The 17,892-nt window shown below is 40.7% G+C and overlaps 3 protein-coding genes across 6 annotated transcripts; 2 read left to right on the forward strand and 1 right to left on the reverse strand.

Annotated features, from left to right (window-relative positions):
• The first annotated feature begins 296 nt into the window (after nt 1–296).
• LOC103333780 (G-type lectin S-receptor-like serine/threonine-protein kinase At5g24080) lies at nt 297–3,819 on the forward strand. The gene is given in 6 exon segments (XM_008236672.3): nt 297–567; nt 1,019–1,431; nt 1,434–2,381; nt 2,503–2,683; nt 2,803–3,256; nt 3,367–3,819. Coding segments are annotated over 6 exon segments (2,589 nt in total). The 5' UTR covers nt 297–316; the 3' UTR covers nt 3,709–3,819.
• Nucleotides 3,820–3,964: 145 nt separating this feature from the next.
• On the reverse strand, nt 3,965–9,889 carry LOC103333779 (hevamine-A-like). 2 transcript variants are annotated; one of them, XM_089052547.1, is made up of 2 exons: nt 9,621–9,889; nt 3,965–4,629 (listed from the first exon to the last, which is right to left on the reverse strand). In XM_089052547.1, exons 1-2 carry the CDS (start codon nt 9,865–9,867, stop codon nt 3,965–3,967), a joined length of 912 nt encoding a protein of 303 aa, XP_088908673.1. In that variant the 5' UTR covers nt 9,868–9,889. The 2 variants fall into 2 exon arrangements, with proteins under 2 accessions (XP_088908673.1, XP_088908674.1); XM_089052548.1 differs by having other exon boundaries at nt 3,965–4,604; nt 9,596–9,889.
• A 1,179-nt stretch (nt 9,890–11,068) lies between these two features.
• LOC103333778 (uncharacterized) lies at nt 11,069–16,062 on the forward strand. 3 transcript variants are annotated; one of them, XM_089053181.1, is made up of 16 exons: nt 11,069–11,209; nt 11,545–11,944; nt 12,026–12,145; nt 12,408–12,552; nt 12,704–12,999; nt 13,104–13,159; nt 13,344–13,438; nt 13,719–13,821; nt 13,946–14,040; nt 14,114–14,176; nt 14,427–14,502; nt 14,599–14,707; nt 14,985–15,097; nt 15,232–15,290; nt 15,394–15,502; nt 15,754–16,062. In XM_089053181.1, the coding sequence occupies exons 2-16, from the start codon at nt 11,554–11,556 to the stop codon at nt 15,886–15,888; spliced, it is 1,965 nt and encodes a 654-aa protein (XP_088909307.1). In that variant the 5' UTR covers nt 11,069–11,209; nt 11,545–11,553; the 3' UTR covers nt 15,889–16,062. The 3 variants fall into 3 exon arrangements, with proteins under 3 accessions (XP_088909307.1, XP_088909306.1, XP_088909308.1); XM_089053180.1 differs by having other exon boundaries at nt 11,076–11,209; nt 11,516–11,944; XM_089053182.1 differs by having other exon boundaries at nt 11,137–11,209; nt 11,519–11,944.
• The last annotated feature ends 1,830 nt before the right edge of the window (nt 16,063–17,892 follow it).

The following is a 17,892-nucleotide window of genomic DNA, read 5'->3' on the forward strand; positions in this document are numbered from 1 at the left end:
AGCTCAACCAGTCACCATCTATCCCCATTGATATGGTGTGAAAGCCAACCCAGAGTTATTCTCATGCAAATAATTGCAACTACGTGTCAATATGGGCTCATGCCCTTCGGTTTGATCATTAACCACGTGCCCAATATCCAATAGCACCTATCAGCCGACCCATTTGGTGCTACTTTTTTCAAAATTTAGCTCACCCACCTCCATTTACACGTGTCATGATCTCTCAAATTTAGTCTCTCTTGAGTTTCCCTACTTTTCCAAATAAATAAGACACAACCACCCTTTTTCTAGCTTGATCACCTCTCTTTGGGTTCCAATGGCTTCTACTTATTTTTCTACTTGTTTGGTTTTATTGTTCTTCTTGGTTGTAGCTGGGTTTGATGCCTGCTCGGCTAGCAAGATTGGTTTGGGTTCTAGGCTGTTGGCTAGAGAGAACCAAACATTGGTCTCAGATAATGGCACATTTGCTTTTGGCTTCACTCCAACGGATGAACACGACAGATTTCAACTGGCAATTTGGTTTGCAGAGCATCCCGGGGACCGAACCATAGTTTGGTCTGCTATAAGGTAAATCATCAAAAACTTCGTCGTTTTAGTCCCTTTAGAAAACTATGGCAATGCAGATGCAGGGGTTTAGTCTTTAGTTTCAACTTTCACAAGGAGTTTAGCTGAGTCATGCATTGATAATTATTTTATTAGTGCGTTTTTGTTTTCCTTTTCATTGAATAATATTTGATCAAATTGGTTTCTGACATGTGTCTATGAAAAGTCTTAAGATGCATGAAAATGTTACAGCCAATGATATTAAGAACAGAGCAAATGAAGTCTACTTTTATGTATGTATTGCATACTATCCTAGTCCAAGAATTAAGGAAGTCTCCAAAAGATTGGATGGTTACTGATTTTTTATCACAAACCAATTCCCATCTTTAGTCTTTGCAAAAGCTTTTGCAGGTAAATATGATCATGATCACTTAAGCCAACAAATTTCATTTTCTCTCAATCATCTAATATATAGAAACGCTGATGTCTCCAACAATGCAATCCTGGAGCTGGACACAACCGGAAACCTTGTACTCATGGACGGAGATGCTACTGCGTGGACATCAAACACCTCTGGCGCTGGTGTTGAAGGCGCAACCCTGGCAGAATCCGGCAACTTCATTCTCTACAACCGTGTCAACCGCCCTGTTTGGCAGAGTTTCTCATACCCATCTGACACTCTCCTCCCAAACCAACCTCTTTCAGTCTCTTTAGAGCTCACAACTTCTAAATCACCCTCACATGGTGGTTATTATGCACTCAAAATGCTTCAACAGCGCACTTCTTTAAGCCTTGCCTTGACTTACAATATGCCAGAAACTTTATACAATTCCTCTCCTCAATCTTACTATAACTATTCTTACTGGAATGGACCAGACATATCAAATGTGACGGGGATGTTGTCGCAGTTTTAGACGAAGCAGGAAGCTTTGGAATTGTATATGGGGAGTCATCTGACGGAGCTGTTTATGTGTACAAAAATGATGGTGATGATGGAGGACTATCAGCAGCATCAAACATATCAAACAGATTATCAGTTCTTCGGAGGCTGACAGTTGAGAGTAATGGGAATTTGCGTTTGTATCGTTGGGATGATGATGTTAATGGGACAAGGCAATGGGTGCCAGAGTGGGCTGCAGTTTCAACACCATGTGAGATTGCTGGAATTTGTGGCAATGGGATATGTAATTTGGACAGGAGCAAGACTAATGCTTCTTGCTCATGCCTGTCAGGGACTTATAAGGTGAATGGGGGAAGTCAGTGTTCAGAGAATTCATCATTGATACGAAAATGTGATTTACGGAATAATTATCAGCCATCCCAGTTTAGAATATCAACGGTGCAGCAAACCAATTACTACTTTCCAGAATTTTCAGTCATAGCAAACTACAGTGATGTTGAGAATGTATCAAAGTGTGGAGATATTTGTCTACATGACTGTGAATGTGTTGCTTCAGTTTACGGGCTTGATGATGAAAAGCCTTACTGTTGGGTTTTGAGGAGCATGGATTTTGGTGGCTATGGGGACCCTGGCTCGACCCTGTTTATGAAGGTTAGGTCTAATGGCTCAGTGACACCAGAGGGCAATGCTAGAGGATCCGGGGAGTCTTCAAAGGGGTCTAGTAATCGGCGAGAAAAGGTTTTGGTTATTCCTATTGTTCTCAGCATGACCTTCCTTATATTCCTCCTCTGTTTGTTGCTATATTACAATGTGCATAGGAAGAGATCCTTGAAGAGAACCCTGGAGAGCTCAATAATCTTGTCTGGTGCTCCACTTAATTTTAGTTACCGTGATTTACAAATTCGTACCTGGAATTTTTCACAGCTTCTTGGAACTGGTAAGTATGGACTATATTAAAGAGAGAGAGAAAAGGGGGACTACACCTTTGACTTCGAGTACTAATTTTTGTGCAGTGTTGTAATGTTTGTTGTACATAGTAAGGATATGCTACTTTTCAGGTGGCTTTGGGAGTGTGTACAAGGGAAGCCTTGCAGATGGCACTTTGGTTGCAGTAAAGAAACTTGAAAGGGTTTTGCCACATGGAGAGAAGGAGTTCATAACTGAAGTGAACACCATTGGCTCCATGCATCATATGAACTTGGTTCGTCTGTGTGGCTACTGCTCCGAGGGCTCACACCGGTAAGCAATAAAAATTGAGCATATAATAGTCTACTAAACATTCTAAGATACTGCATTCAATTGATCTAACAATTTGACATTAGTTTATAAAAGCTTAACATATTTTCTTGTGCTGGCAGGCTTTTAGTTTATGAGTTCATGAAAAATAGGTCACTAGACAAATGGATATTCTCCTCAAATTATTCCCAAGACAAGCTGCTGGATTGGCAGTCACGCTTCAATATAGCTGTGGGTACTGCACAGGGAATTGCATATTTTCATGAGCAATGCCGAGATCGAATTATACATTGTGACATCAAACCAGAAAATATTCTGCTGGATGAAAATTTCTGTCCTAAAGTTTCTGATTTTGGACTAGCTAAGTTGATGGGAAAAGAGCATTCACAGGTTGTTACCATGGTCAGAGGAACTAGAGGCTATTTGGCTCCAGAGTGGGTGAGTAACCGGCCTATAACTGTGAAGGCTGATGTTTATAGTTATGGCATGCTTCTCCTAGAGATCATTGGTGGTAGAAGGAACCTTGACATGTCATTTGATGCAGAGGACTTTTTCTATCCTGGATGGGCTTTTAAGGTATCCCTCGAAATTTCATATAATTTTTTTTCTCTTATATAAAATTCTGTTTTCCTTCAAATATTGTGGACAATTTGGTTTTATCTAATGAATTTCAATTATGCTTGTAGGAGATGACAAGTGGAAATCCCATGAAAGTTGCAGATAGGAGACTAGAAGGAGCTGTGGAAGCAGAAGAACTCATGAGAGCCTTGAAAGTTGCCTTTTGGTGCATTCAAGATGAGATTATCATGAGACCTACAATGGGGGATGTGGTGAGAATGTTGGAAGGATCAGTGGACATCAACATGCCACCAATGCCCCAGACAGTTTTGGAGTTAATTGATGAAGGCCTAGATCATGTATACAGAGCAATGAAGAGAGAGTTCAATCACTTCAGCTCCTTCACCATCAATACCCATCCTTCTTCATCGCAAGCTACATGTAGTTACTCCACAATGTCCCCTAGATAGTCAAACGGATGTGGCTAGAAATCGGGTTATAGCCGTTGCGGAATAGAAAATCCTAGAGTTACATAATCTTGTATGTTCCACAAGCTGAATTGATCAAAGTTAAAAACCTCATTGGATTCTTTTTACAAAATATTATATTTCATAAAAAGCTAGGAAATAGTATTGACATATCATAAACCGGATATAGGATACATATTTATATTGTCAAGGGCCATATAAGGATCCTTGTTTCAAGTTGTAAACATAAAATTAGATTCTAGACATGATTCTTGATGGAGGAGCTGTATCCAGTGATATCATCATAATACTTGGACCAGAGCATGACACCTCCATACTTGGCCGAATTTTTTATAGCTGGAAGGATTTGTGAGTTGAGATCAGTTGCAGGAATAAATCCACTGCCAGCAGCTTGAGGTGCAGCTGGCAATCCCAAGAAAATCTTGTGTGCAGGAATGGCTGAAGTCCACTGCTTCCACGAGTCTTCGAGATTGGCCACATCGCCGGAAGTGTACTGGCAGGGAGGGTTGTTGTAGAACTGAACCCAAACATTGTCAAAGAGGCCTGTCTCAAGGGCATTTCCAACCCAAGCATCAGGAAAGGGACATTGTGGGGCAGCAGTCAAGTAAACTTTCTTGCCTTTCTTGCTATATCCAGAGAGGTACCTTGCAAGGTCATCCCAATGCTGGTCGGTCCCTCCCTCAATATCAAAGTCAATTCCATCCAAAACAGCAGCTCCCAATGGCCTTGAAGAGGAGTGTCCTCCCAAGAAGTTTTTCCACAGATAAGTAGCAACTTGCCTTGCATCATCAGCAGAGGTTAGAGAGTAGCTGCCAGCACCTCCTCCAATGGAGAGAATGACCTTAATCCCCTTAGCTTGGCATGACTTTATCTGTGGGCTTAACTTGGTACATAAAAGGGAACCTTCATCAAAGGAAATCATCTCATCATCAACGCAATCATCTGCAATCTCTCATCAAAGTCAACCTTGATCTTTGCCTTCCTGTCATAGCTGATCTGGATTGATTCTCTTCATCAATCCCATTGTATTTACCTTATCTAGACAACCTGGATTGATTCTCTACATCAATCCTGTTATATTTACCTTATTTAGATATTATCAATTTGTATATAATAGTCATTCTGTATCAATCAGATATCAATGAAATATACTATTCATTCTTAATATCTTTATGGTATCACAGCCCTAAGGCTCCAACGAGCATCCTCTGTTCCTCCTTTTTTTTTTTTTCTTTCTCTTTCCTCTTCCAGCAGTCTATACTCATGGCTCCTCAATCCTCTGATATATCCTCCCCAATCATCACCAACACCAACTCCAACACCATATCCTCCCTAATCACCATCAACGCTGCTGCACAACTTCCCGTCAAGCTTACCCCTACAAATTACCCATCTTGGCGTGCCCAGTTTAACGCCCTCCTTATTGGCTATGACCTCCTGGGCTATGTGGATGGTTCTTCTACATGCCCACCAGCCACTCCAGCCGCGCCTCGCGCCCTTTGGATTCGTCAGGACCAGCTGCTCCTCCATGCCATTCTTGCATCCGTATCACCGCAAGTAATATCCCTTATTGCCTCCGCCAAGACCTCCAAGGAGGCGTGGGACAAACTGCTCCATCTCTATGCTAGCAAAGCACGTGCTCGTGTCCTTGGTCTCAAGGAACGCCTTACTCTTATGCGTCGTGAGGATAAGCCTGTCTCGCAGTATTTGCAAGATGTTAAGGTTATCGCCGATGAACTTGCCATCATCGATGTCCCCCTTTCTGATGATGATCTTCTCCTTTACATTCTCAATGGTGTTGGTTCTGAATTTAAGGAGATCGCTGCTGTTGTTCGTTCCCGTGACACCTCTATCTCATTCGAAAATCTTCATGATAAGTTGGTTGAACATGAAGCTGCCCTTACACGTGCCGACGCTCCAGTTACCACACCTGTCATCACTGCTAATGTCACTCAAAGCTCCCAGCGAGCCCCCACCAACCGTGGTTCTCGCTCCCACACCTACAATCACAATCGTGGTTCTTCTAGCTTCCGCAACAATTACCGTGGTTCCTCTGAATCCACCTCGCCCTCAACCACGACAACGGTCGTCGTTCAAACAACACTACTGGCACTGGTTATCGTGGCTATTGTCAATGGTGTGGTACACAAGGTCATAGTGCCAAACGTTGTCCCCAGCTTCAATCTGGCTCCCAAAGTCAGCCAGTGGTCAATTCTACCTACCATGGCCGCCACAATGCCTCTCCCACATGGTTGCTTGATTCCGGTGCTTCTCACCATGTTACCTCCAAAGTCACCAATCTCTCCGATGTCTCCACATACGCTGGCCCTGATGAAATAATTATTGGTAACGGTTCAGGTTTGGGTATAACTCATGTCGGTTCATCCTCTCTCACTACCCCCTCCTCCAAAACCTTTGCCTTATCTAATGTTCTTTGTGTTCCTTCCATTAAGCAAGATATTATTTCTATTTCCAAATTTAACAAACAAAATAATACGTCTATTGAACTTTTTCCTGATTTCTTTCATGTCAAGGATCTGAGCACGGGGGCGGTACTTCTTCAAGGCCCGAATAAGGACGATGTGTATGAGTGGTCCTCCCAATCCCTCCGTCAACCTCAGGCCATGGTGGGTGTGGTGGTCTCTCCAAATTTGTGGCACCGGCGTCTTGGTCATCCACATTCTAAAACTCTTCACCAAGTTCTTCGTTCCTCTTCCATTCATGTGTCCTCCAAATTGTCCGAGTCTCTTTGTCATTCATGTCAATGTAATAAGAGCCATAGGCTCCCATTTGGTACTTCTTCCCTTCAAAGCAATGGTCCGTTAGAGCTCATTTATAGTGATGTTTGGGGACCTGCCCCTTATTCTTCCATTGATGGCTTTTCCTACTATCTTATTCTTGTTGATCATTTTACCAAGTACATATGGCTATACCCTCTCAAAAAGAAATCAGATGTGTTTTCCACCTTCACCACTTTTAAAGCCCTTGTTGAAAATTATTTCAAAACTAAAATCATCACCTTATTTACTGATGGTGGAGGGGAATTTGTCAAACTCAAAAACTTTCTCTCTTCCGCTGGCATCTCTCATCTCATCACACCACCACATACTCCACAACACAATGGTGTTGCCGAACGACGGCATCGTCATGTTGTCGAAACCGGTCTCACCCTTCTTCATCAAGCCTCATTACCTCTTTCCTATTGGTCATATGCGTTTCAAACTGCTGTCTACCTCATAAATCGAATGCCCACTCCCATCCTAAAAAATGTCTCACCATATCAACAACTCTTTCATCAACAACCCAATTACTCACGTCTTCGTACCTTTGGATGTCTGTGTTTTCCATGGCTACGGCCTTACAACTCCAACAAGTTACTTCCTCGTTCCCGCGCGTGTCTTTTTCTTGGTTACTCCTCCAATCAAAGTGCCTACAAATGTCTTGATCTCTCATCCAATAAACTTTTTATCTCTCGTCATGTCCAATTTGATGAGTCCACTTTCCCTCTTGCTAGTGCCCATAATTCCACTTCTTCTGTCCCCTCTCCTACTTCCACCTCTTGGTTTCCTCTTGCTCCTCCTGTTACTCTTATTCCTTTCCAAGCAGCCCCCATGCCACCACCATCGGCTACCACCTCCTCACCGACTGCACCATCCACATCGTCCTCCGCTGCCTCTTCTCGCCTTGGAGCAGCTCCCTGCGCACATACCACCTCCAGCCCCTACTGTCTCTCCACTTCCGCCACAAAACCCACCCTCCTCTAACCCACCTCATACTACTCATACCTCTTCACAAACCATGACCCCAACCCATTTCCCTTCCAATCTGAGCCCCAGAACCAGGACACCCAACCTCCCACCATCCCCTATCCGTACCTACCTCGAAACCCAAATAGACTCGTTCTTACCTTCCCAGCCCCTGACCCATTGCCTCCCCCACCATCTTCTATCTCACAACCCTTGGTTCCCGATCACCAAATGGTGACGCGTGCCAAAGCCGGTATTAGCAAGCCCAATCCTCGGTATGTTTTAGTTGCCACCAAACATCCCATACCCTCATCCGTTGAACCGACATGTGTTTCTCAGGCCATTAAAGATCCCCTTTGGCGAGCTGCCATGTCTACTGAGTTTAATGCGCTCATTACCAATGGAACTTGGGAGCTTGTTCCATCTGACTCTAGTCAGAATCTCATTGGTTGTAAATGGGTATTTCGTATCAAACGACACCCAGATGGCACTATTGACAGGTACAAGGCCCGTTTGGTCGCCAAGGGCTTTCATCAGCGCCCCGGCGTCGATTTCTCAGAAACTTTTAGTCCAGTGGTTAAGCCCACCACCATCCGTGTTGTGTTGCATCTTGCCTTGTCTCATGGCTGGCCTATTCGTCAGTTGGATGTCAACAATGCCTTTCTTCATGGCACACTTAGTGACACTGTTTATATGTCACAACCCCCAGGTTTTGTTGATACCAACCTCCCATCTCATGTTTGTAAGCTCCGAAAGGCTCTTTATGGCCTTAAGCAGGCACCTCGGGCATGGTACAAGGAATTGAGCTCCTTCTTGCTCTCACAAGGCTTCCGCAATGCTACCTCTGATGCCTCCCTATTTATTTCTACTTTTGGTAGCAATGTCATTTATTTCTTGGTTTATGTTGATGACCTTATTGTTACTGGCAACAATTCTTCTCTTGTAATGCAGTTCATTGCCACATTGGCTCGACGGTTCTCTGTCAAAGACTTGGGGTCTCTTCATTACTTCCTTGGTGTTGAGGTTATTCCCACCACGACTGGTCTCTTTCTCTCGCAACACCATTACATTCGTGATCTCCTACTCAAAGCAAAAATGGACGGTGCCAAGGAGGTCAGCACTCCATTATCTACTTCTGATAGTCTTGTGCTCAATGATGGGACTCCACCTACCGATGCTACTCGATTTCGTCAAATCATTGGTGGTCTTCAGTATCTCAACCTCACACGCCCTGACATCTCTTTTGCCGTTAATAAGCTCTCTCAATTCATGCATAAGCCTTCGGAGTCTCACTGGCAGGCCCTCAGCGTCTCCTTCGTTACTTGAAGGGCACCTTATACTTTGGTCTTCATTTGTCTCGTCGCTCATCTCATCGTCTCTATGCTTTCTCTGATGCCGATTGGGCCGGCAATCTTGATGACCGTAAGTCCACTACTGCCTATGTTGTTTATCTTGGTGGCAATCTCATCTCTTGGAGCTCTCGCAAGCAACGCTCTGTGGCCCGCTCTTCCACTGAAGCTGAATATCGAGCCATTGCTACCACCACTGCCGAAATTGCATGGATTCAATCCTTGTTACGTGAACTTGGCATTTCCCTTTCCGGTCCACCGCTCATTTCATGTGACAACATTGGAGCCACATTCTACTGTGCTAATCCTGTTCTCCATTCTCGCATGAAACATATTGACATTGATTTTCAGTTTGTCCGAGATCGCGTCAATAGTGGTCTTCTTCAAGTTTCACATGTTTCTACTGTTGACCAACTTGCCGACGCCCTCACCAAACCACTTCCACGTCTGCGTTTTCAGCTTCTCCGGTCCAAGATCGGTGTCTCCGATGGGACCACCGTCTTGCGGGGGCGTAAAAGGGAACCTTCATCAAAGGAAATCATCTCATCATCAACGCAATCATCTGCAATCTCTCATCAAAGTCAACCTTGATCTTTGCCTTCCTGTCATAGCTGATCTGGATTGATTCTCTTCATCAATCCCATTGTATTTACCTTATCTAGACAACCTGGATTGATTCTCTACATCAATCCTGTTATATTTACCTTATTTAGATATTATCAATTTGTATATAATAGTCATTCTGTGTATCAATCAGATATCAATGAAATATACTATTCATTCTTAATATCTTTAGTACATTCATCGGTCGATGGGTCACAGTGACCCGCGAGGTTGATCACGGGGGTTTGGCCATTTCCAAATGAGGAAAGAAAAGCTATGTTTACAAATTGGTAATTCCCTGAAGCACAGGTTTCTGCTAATGTGCCTTCATGTCCATTTTGACCCCAATATATGGCAATTCCACCTGCATTAGCCCCCACAGCCAGAACTAGCACTGCCACTAAAGAGAGCAATGCTAGGGACATTGTGGGCTTTGAAGTCATCTCCTAGGTTTAAGTGGTTTGAGAAGTTTTGGTGAGAAATGTTGTTTTGTATGCAAATGATATGAAAGAGGTGTTCTTATATATATATATATATATATATAGAGAGAGAGAGAGAGAGAGAGAGAGAGAGAGAGAGAGATGCGTGGCATTGAGGTTACGTTGCCCTTTCTTCGTAGTATAGTTATTTTCTCGTTTGTAGGTTGAAGGCACGCTTGAGTTGATATTGAATGTACTGTCCATTAGCCTGCAAATAAAAGGAAACTGATAATACATTGTGTATCGGCTAATGGCCAAAGTCCTAAATAATTTTAAAGCTATTCAAACGTGGTTCAATTATGAAATTATTGTATATTTGATTTCCAAATCTAGAAATGGATTGATATAAGCTTATACACATATACCTCCAAAACAAAAGTCCCTGCGGATATGGGGAGACGAACGCTGCAAAATTTGTATATTATATAATTATAAGATCAAGTTTAGAGAGTGACCTTTTTGTAACCTTTGGATCTTGATTGAGGGGTAACAGTTCATAGTTTAGATTTATGAGCTGTTAGATTTGCAAGCGTACGTATGCCATGCAAATTCATACAGTAGATGAACTCGTCATTAAAAATTTTCTTTTTATCCCAAAATGTGTATTATTAATGACATTGATGTTTTTTTTTCTTCGTTTTTTCATTTTGATTTTGTTGGAACGACATCAATATATTTTTTTAGGTATATTTTTTTTAGTACGATCGATAGTCTAAACTTATAGGAGAGAGGGATTTTTCACACATACTTACAAAACTAAGATGTAATGAGAGTTCGAATCGCAGACATCCTGGTCTACAAGTCAAAACCATTTTCCAATAAGCTAGACTGCTTACTGATGTATATTTATATTTAAATCGTTGGTGAGATGAGGGCATAGTCCATTTGAGCTTTAAATCCATAAATTTGAATCCAATGTAGGCTCAAAAGTGGCCCACTAGTGAGACCAAAAGAAAATTTTGAGTCCAGTAGTAGGCCAATAAAAAGAAGGAAGCCCAATCTTCGGAGAATTAAAAAAAGGAAGCCCAATCGTAGTCCGAGGCCCAATTAAATCAAGCCTCTAACATACACGGGCTCTTGGCCCAATGTTTGGGCTTCAACAGCTGTAATAATTTCCAACAATAAATAAAATAAAATAATAACAAAATGGTAAAGGAAAGCAAATAAATTAGTTATATTTTAAGCGCGAATCTCATTTTTACTTGTATTTCTTACTCTCCCTTCCAGCTGGGAAAGCTAATCGGACTTCCCAGGTCCTTCTGTAAATCACAAAACCCCTGCGCTTCATCTGCAATTCCAGAAGAAGGTACCATTCTTTCATGCAATTCCTCAAATTTCAATTGCTGTAAACCCTAGATCTCTTTAACCCCTTGTCTTTCTTATTTATGATGCCAACTTAATGCTATATTTTACTTGAATTATAAATGGTGACTGATTGTTTATTTCTGGGGCAAAATGTGAGATAAAACCATAGTTTTTGCAACTTAAAAAAATAAAAATAAATAAATTGTTAAATAAATTAAGCATGTCATATAGCTTGGAATAATCAGAATTTTATCAGTGATGAATAATGAAATGTAATTTCTTTTATGCTTTTTGTTCACATATGAAGAAGGTGGAAATTTATGTTTGTTGGTCCAGTTGGACAAGATGGAGAATATGCAGTATGCCGAGGAGCTTGTGAGGGAGTTTCTTGTCTTTAGAGGATTCACTAACACTTTGCAAGCTTTTGATTCCGAATTATCTACGGATATCGGTAAAGGGTTTCAAGTGGATAAGATAATGGATTTGATCTTCTCGGTGTATGTACCTAAGTTTCAGGCAGAAAAGTTAGTTGGCCTGTTCAGTTTTTTCAAGCAGTGTCTCTCTTCATCATCCGAGACGGTACTTTTGACTACTCTTTCTAAATTGGAGGTGTCTATTCTACGCTACTATGTTGTTAGTGCCATCCAGTCAGGAAGGAGGGACAAAGTTTTAGAGTTCTTTGGAATGAATGGGAATGATTTGTTGCGAAGGGGCCAGGACTGGGCTGCATGGTTTGGTGGGTTTGTCATTTCATCTTTCTAATTTGGTATAGTGAACTACTTTCTCCTTCATTTACACTTTTTATTGTGTGATGCAGCCATTCCATATGTAAAGAAACCAAACTCTGATCCAGAGTTTCGTATATATTTTTCAAAGGAATGGTATGAGGCCTTGCGTTTATCTGTGAGGAACTTCTTTAGTGAGATCTTCAATGGTACTCATATCCTTCGGAATTATATATATATATATCGGCATTTGAGAGTGGACTTTGTTTAAATTTATGATATTATCAGAACTTCACAACTAGCCTATAAAAACTTATCTTTGTTTAGATGAACCTTACTCTATTTTATTGTGAATTTATATATTTCAAGTGGAGGCAAGTAACCTCCTCTACTGTTGGCTGGTTTTTCGTTGGTTATTCCCCTTTTATGGTACAGTATGACTAAGATTTGAAAAAGAAATGCCCTTAACTAAACCACGCATGCCAGCCCTTTTGAAAATCAATTCAGAGAAGACTACTGTCAACCGTCTAAAAAAAGACATCAAGCAACTTAATCTCAAGCTGTCAGAACTTCAGGCTTTGTTGGAGGAAAAAGATGGTCAGTTATGGCAGTTAAGAAGGTAAATTTTTTTAATTGTTTCACCCCTTCAGAGTTGAGACTATCATGTTTAATGAATTGTGTATAATTGGTGCAAGGGTTCATCAGTAGTGAGCCTATGATTTTTATTTTTTATTTTTCCTTCTTAATTCTTTTATTTTTGTGAAACTCAGTAATGCTTCATCATTAGTGGATGCAAGCACTGAAGAAACCAAGAGTTCATCAAGTGTGGTGTATGAGGAAAATCGTCTTATATCTAAAGATACTCGGGAAACATGCCCTCCTGCTACTTTTCAAATAGGGGAAGCAGAGGTGAATCAAGATTGGATTGTGGCTGGACCTGCTGGAATTCGACCAGAAATTAACATATCCAAATCTGATCCTAACTTAAGTTCTCAATCAAGCCTTCGTGCAGGAGATGGTGGAACTGCTGATACTATTCAGCTGTTCCAGGATGGGCCGTATAATGGTAGATAACAGCTATATCTGACTTCTTTTCCTTGGTGTATTGGGGACAGTGCGGTAACTATTTCTCAGATTATTTGTTGATAACTATTGTATGTCATGTGGCAGAAAATGGCAGGGAAAGCCATGTAGAAGACTTCCCTGAAGTTAAAGTGGACTTTCAGGTAAGTTGCGTCTAAAGCTTGATTAGTTTTTGTTGATTTTACAAACTCATATTTCTATTCTTGAGCTTCTGCATATTGTAGTTCCCCCTTTTCTTTTCTTTTTTTTTTTCTGATTTTTTCTTTAGCTTCGCTAGTTTACATTTAATTGGGGACTCCGTAACTTTTGAATCATTGTGGTTTGTAGGAGACATTTTTGGGCCACACAAGTCCAATCACTCGCTGCCGCTTTTCTGCATCTGGAAACAATATAGCCAGCGCATCTGAAGATGGCACAGTAAGGTATTATTTCATGGTTATAACCTTGGCTGTCAACTCTACTTAATCCCATTGCCTTTTATTTTGTATCATGTGTCGGCTGCCTAGGTGACCTGTTAAATGTGGCCCCTCACATATTCACAGATCTGTCCACACCTAGGTGTCGTATTCCTTGGGTTGCCTATGTTATTATGTGTGATGTGTTCATTGTTCAACTCCTTGACTTTTGGCTGATTTCTCAACTCCTTGACTGTTTGCTGGTTCCAGATTTATAATCTGTATTTCTTCGTACATATTTAAATAGGATATGGACATATGACTCATCAACTCCGGCATCTAGAAATGCAACCATTTATTGCGGAGCCAAAATATTGTCACTTGACTGGGAATGTAAATCTGACCGATTGGTATGCAGATTGGATTTTCATAATGAACTCAAATATTGCTTGGCCTTGAAATCATACTCTGATTATTTGATATTGGAATTATCTACTTTTAAGTGTTTTTTTTTTTTTTTCTTTTTGACAAAAGCTTCTAATAGGCACTGCTGATGGAGGCATTAAAGCATGGAATGTCGATGCAAAGAGAGTTGTCTGCGATCTTAACACGAGTGAAGCATTTCCAAGGTTCTTCCTAATATTACTGGTACTATTGTGTACTCCTTGATGCTGCTATTTACCTTTGTTTTCCCTGCTACAGTGTCTTGGATATAAAATGCAGCCCTGTAGAGCCAATATTTGTTTCTGCAGCAGCATCCAAGGGGTATGTTCTTTCTGTAATCTTATTATTTTGTTCATATGCCAGACTCTGTGTTTGACCAAAATGTTGCCCCTATTGTAACAATCCTATTCAACTGAAGTGTGGTATGAGCACCATGCTGTGAAATGATTATAATTGGATCATGAAAAGATTCTTCTTATAACTTAAGTACATGCATCTATGTCCTTATATGTGTGTGTTGGGGTATTAAATTTTGATGCATGTCAGAATTAGGAGTTTATTGTCTTTGTAGGCATGGATCAAGTCATCTTGATAGTCTCAGGTTCGCTTCATTAACTGTGTGGAACATGAAGACATGGAAGGCTATGGTATGTGCTATAGCCACTTATGTTTTAACGCCTTATTCTTTTTGTGAGAAGAAACTTGTATTTTTATGCCTAAATAACCTTTTGGGTTTCATGAAGACAGTTCTTCCTCTTGGTAAAGATCCACCTGCAATTACATCCCTTAGTTTCAATCACAATGGAAAGATTTTAGCAGCCGCTGCAACTGATGGAATGATTCACATGTTTGGTATCCTCACATATATTTTAGGGATTGGTATAAATTGTAGGAAATTAGGTGGTAAATGATTTTCAGAAGAGCAGAAAACCCCTGTTTTTGACACTTTTGCATTGCCCGAGTGTTATTTATTTTTCCAAGATGGTTAAATCACCCTCAACAAGGGCATTTAACTGTATGGTCAAGCCCATGTCTTTGTAGAATCATATATGGGTTGCCCCTTTCTGTAGCAGAGGTTTCCTGCAGATGTACATGCTGATAGATATATGAACACCTTAACAAGCCAAAGATATGTCTGCCGGTCTACAAATAACTGGGTGGCCAGCACACGACTCTGCTATAAGCTCCATTCTTTTTGGGCCTGATGAGACAAGTATTTTCAGTTTGGGAGTAGATGGAAAGGCAAGTGCTTTACGTTCATTTTCCCAACTTTGCATTTTGAAATGTTGTCCCCATCATTATTTGAACTGTCGATGGCCTTATAGTTTTGTTATCTTAAAAGTATTTACTTAAAAGAACTGATTTTGTGGTGTCAGGTTCTTGAATGGAGCTTGCAAAACCAAGGTCAAATCCTTTGGTCAAGAAACTGTAGCAGGTACCTTCTTTGGCATATAGAAATTGGTTGCACAGCAGTCTTATCAAACAAAAATACTTGGGCATACACCTGATTAACTAACTTACTCTCTTCCGTACTGTAGATTCTGTGACCCTGAGAGCTCAAAAATTTGCAGACATGAAATGGCTTTAGATGCTAATGGGAGGAGACTGTTGGTAACCTCTGGTTTAGTAAGAGCACCCATATATCAGGTTGTTCTCTCTTCCTCATATGTGTGTGTTGTGTGTCTTCGTCATGTACATTGTACAGTGCTACTCGATTAGAGTCAACTTGCCAAGCATATTGAATCTAGCCATCCAAAGATGGGTCGCACTTGGATTATTGACTTAGAAACCAAACTGAACATTTTGGTGGTCTTGGATTTCCCTGATTGCCATGCTTTGTAAGATCTAGGTGATGCTTCTGTTTTAACACGAAGTTTTGTTTGATAAATTTGGCTCAGGTTCGGGGTCATGCTATTGGGTTGAGAACTCTCCCACACAGTGCTGCAATAACTACTGTGGATTGGCACCCAACTTTGCCTCTATTCGTAACGGGATCAGCTGATAACTCTGTCCGAGTCACATCTATGTCATAAAGGTTTCTGATTTGATCTCTTTGTTCTTGGTGTGCTTGAGGTTGAATGAAGTTCACTCGGGGTTTGTTTGAACAGGTTTCACTCTGGCTTTCATCTGAGCAGGCTGTCTTGTATTCTTATGTAGGTGTAAATCATTGAACAGTTTGTTTTATAGAGCATAGCCATTCTTTGAAAGTTTGGGCATGTCCGTGTTGTGTGGCGTTATCTATCTGCTTCATGCTTCACATAAAAATAAAAGATGAAAGCTTAGGGCTTATCTATCTGCTTCATGCTTCACATAAAAATAAAAGATGAAAGTTTAGGGCCGTTTCGATACTAAGATTTGAATTTGATGTCTATTATAAATTTGAAATCAACATGTTTGGTTTGAAGAATCGCTAGGTGGTAGGCGGGGGGTGGCAATTTCGGACACGACCCGATACACGACTCGAAACCATACGAGAAATTAGCGGGTTCAACCCGATGATAAAAACAGGTCAATTTGGGTCAACTCGTTTGACCCGTTTAATAAACGGGTGAGTTTGGGTCAACCCGCTATAATACCTACCTAACTCGTTTATTAAACGGGTCGTGTCACGGGTCGTGTCAACCCGCTATAATACCTGTCAACCCGCTAAAAAATGAAGAAAAATGGAGACTTTAGCACACACACAAGGGGTTTCGAACCCCTACCACCCTCATTTCTCTCAAACACCTTATCCACCATGCTACAAACAACTTTGTGATTTTATCATATGTCTTTTAATATTTATAATATTTTTTTTATTTTGTGTTTTCCTTTCTTTTCCATCTCTCTTCTCCACTTTTTTTTTTCTTTCTCCTCTCTCTTTTTTTCTCTCTTTTCCTTTCCTCTTCTCTCCTTTTCTCTTCTTCTTTCTTTTCCTTCTCTTTAGTTTTCTCTCATCTCTCTTTTTTCTTTCTTTCTTTCCTTCAATCTTCTCTCTCTCTCTCTCTCTCTCTCTCTCTCTCTTTTTTTTCTTTCTTTTCCTTCTCTCTTCTCTCCTCTCTTTATCTTTTTTTTTCTTTCTTTTCCTTATATTTTCTCTACTCTCTCTGTTTTTTTTAATTTAAATTTTTTCAATTGTGAGTTTCGTAACATGCATATAATTATTTATGAACTCGTTCTGCGACTCGAAACCACGATAAAAGACCCGAACCCGACACGACGTTTATTAAATGGGTTGGGTTGGGTTAGCATTCTTGACACGTTTATTATCCCGATAACCCGACACGACCCATTGCAGTCCTAGGCGGCATGCAGTGGGGCCTAGGCGGGCGCCTAGGTGTTTCAATTTTTTATAATTATTTTTGTATTATAAATTTATACCAAAATCATGCAAAATAAAATGATTTATAAAAGAAAACTTTTAACATTTTCTAACCTCTATTATCTGACTTTTACTTTTGTATTTTCTGTAAACTTGATATTAAAAGAAAAAACTGCAAAAAATATATATATATATATATATATATATATATATAGACCAATTTTGCTATGTTTAAAAGAAGGCCCGTTTTAATACAATGTTTAAGCCCATTTTACAAAATCCTAGGTATATTAAAAATTAGGTCAGATATCTTCTTCTTCCCAGCGCCGCCTTCTCCTTCCTCTCTGTTTCGATCTCATCTCTCTCTGTCTTTCTTCCTAACAAGCAGCGCCTCCTTACGCGTCGCCGCCTCATGCGCATTTCAACCGCCCCTCATCGGCACCTCAACGGCAAAACGCCCGGGCAGGTACGCGTCGCTGCTTTTTTCCAGCGCCTCGCAAAGAGGCACGCCTCCCTGCGCGCCTTTTAATTGATTTAAAGTCAGGATAAAAAATTTTAAAAAAAGACCGATCCGCCTAGGCGCCCAGACCCGCCTAGCCCGATTTTCGAACACATTAAAAAATGTAGCGAAAATTTTCGTTTGATGGGATCAGCCCAGTTTCTGAGAGTTGTCAATCTAAGCATATGTTTTTTTTTTTTGGTGGTCAAAATCTTAGCATATGTTATATATATGATA

The sequence above is a fragment of the Prunus mume genome, linkage group LG5 (genome assembly GCF_029339155.1).
Source record: "Prunus mume cultivar Tortuosa linkage group LG5, ASM2933915v1, whole genome shotgun sequence".
Lineage (NCBI taxonomy): Eukaryota > Viridiplantae > Streptophyta > Magnoliopsida > Rosales > Rosaceae > Prunus > Prunus mume.

Coding starts and splice junctions, on each gene's coding strand:
- LOC103333778 (XM_089053181.1), top strand. CDS start 11,554: ATGGAGAATATGCAGTATGCCGAGGAGCTTGTGAGGGAGTTTCTTGTC. Junction 13,822..13,945: donor AATGTAAATCTGACCGATTG/GTATGCAGATTG, acceptor TTTTGACAAAAG/CTTCTAATAGGCACTGCTGA. Junction 14,503..14,598: donor TGAAGACATGGAAGGCTATG/GTATGTGCTATA, acceptor GGTTTCATGAAG/ACAGTTCTTCCTCTTGGTAA.
- LOC103333779 (XM_089052547.1), bottom strand. CDS start 9,867: ATGACTTCAAAGCCCACAATGTCCCTAGCATTGCTCTCTTTAGTGGCA. Junction 4,630..9,620: donor TGACCCATCGACCGATGAAT/GTACTAAAGATA, acceptor CCTTTGATGAAG/GTTCCCTTTTATGTACCAAG.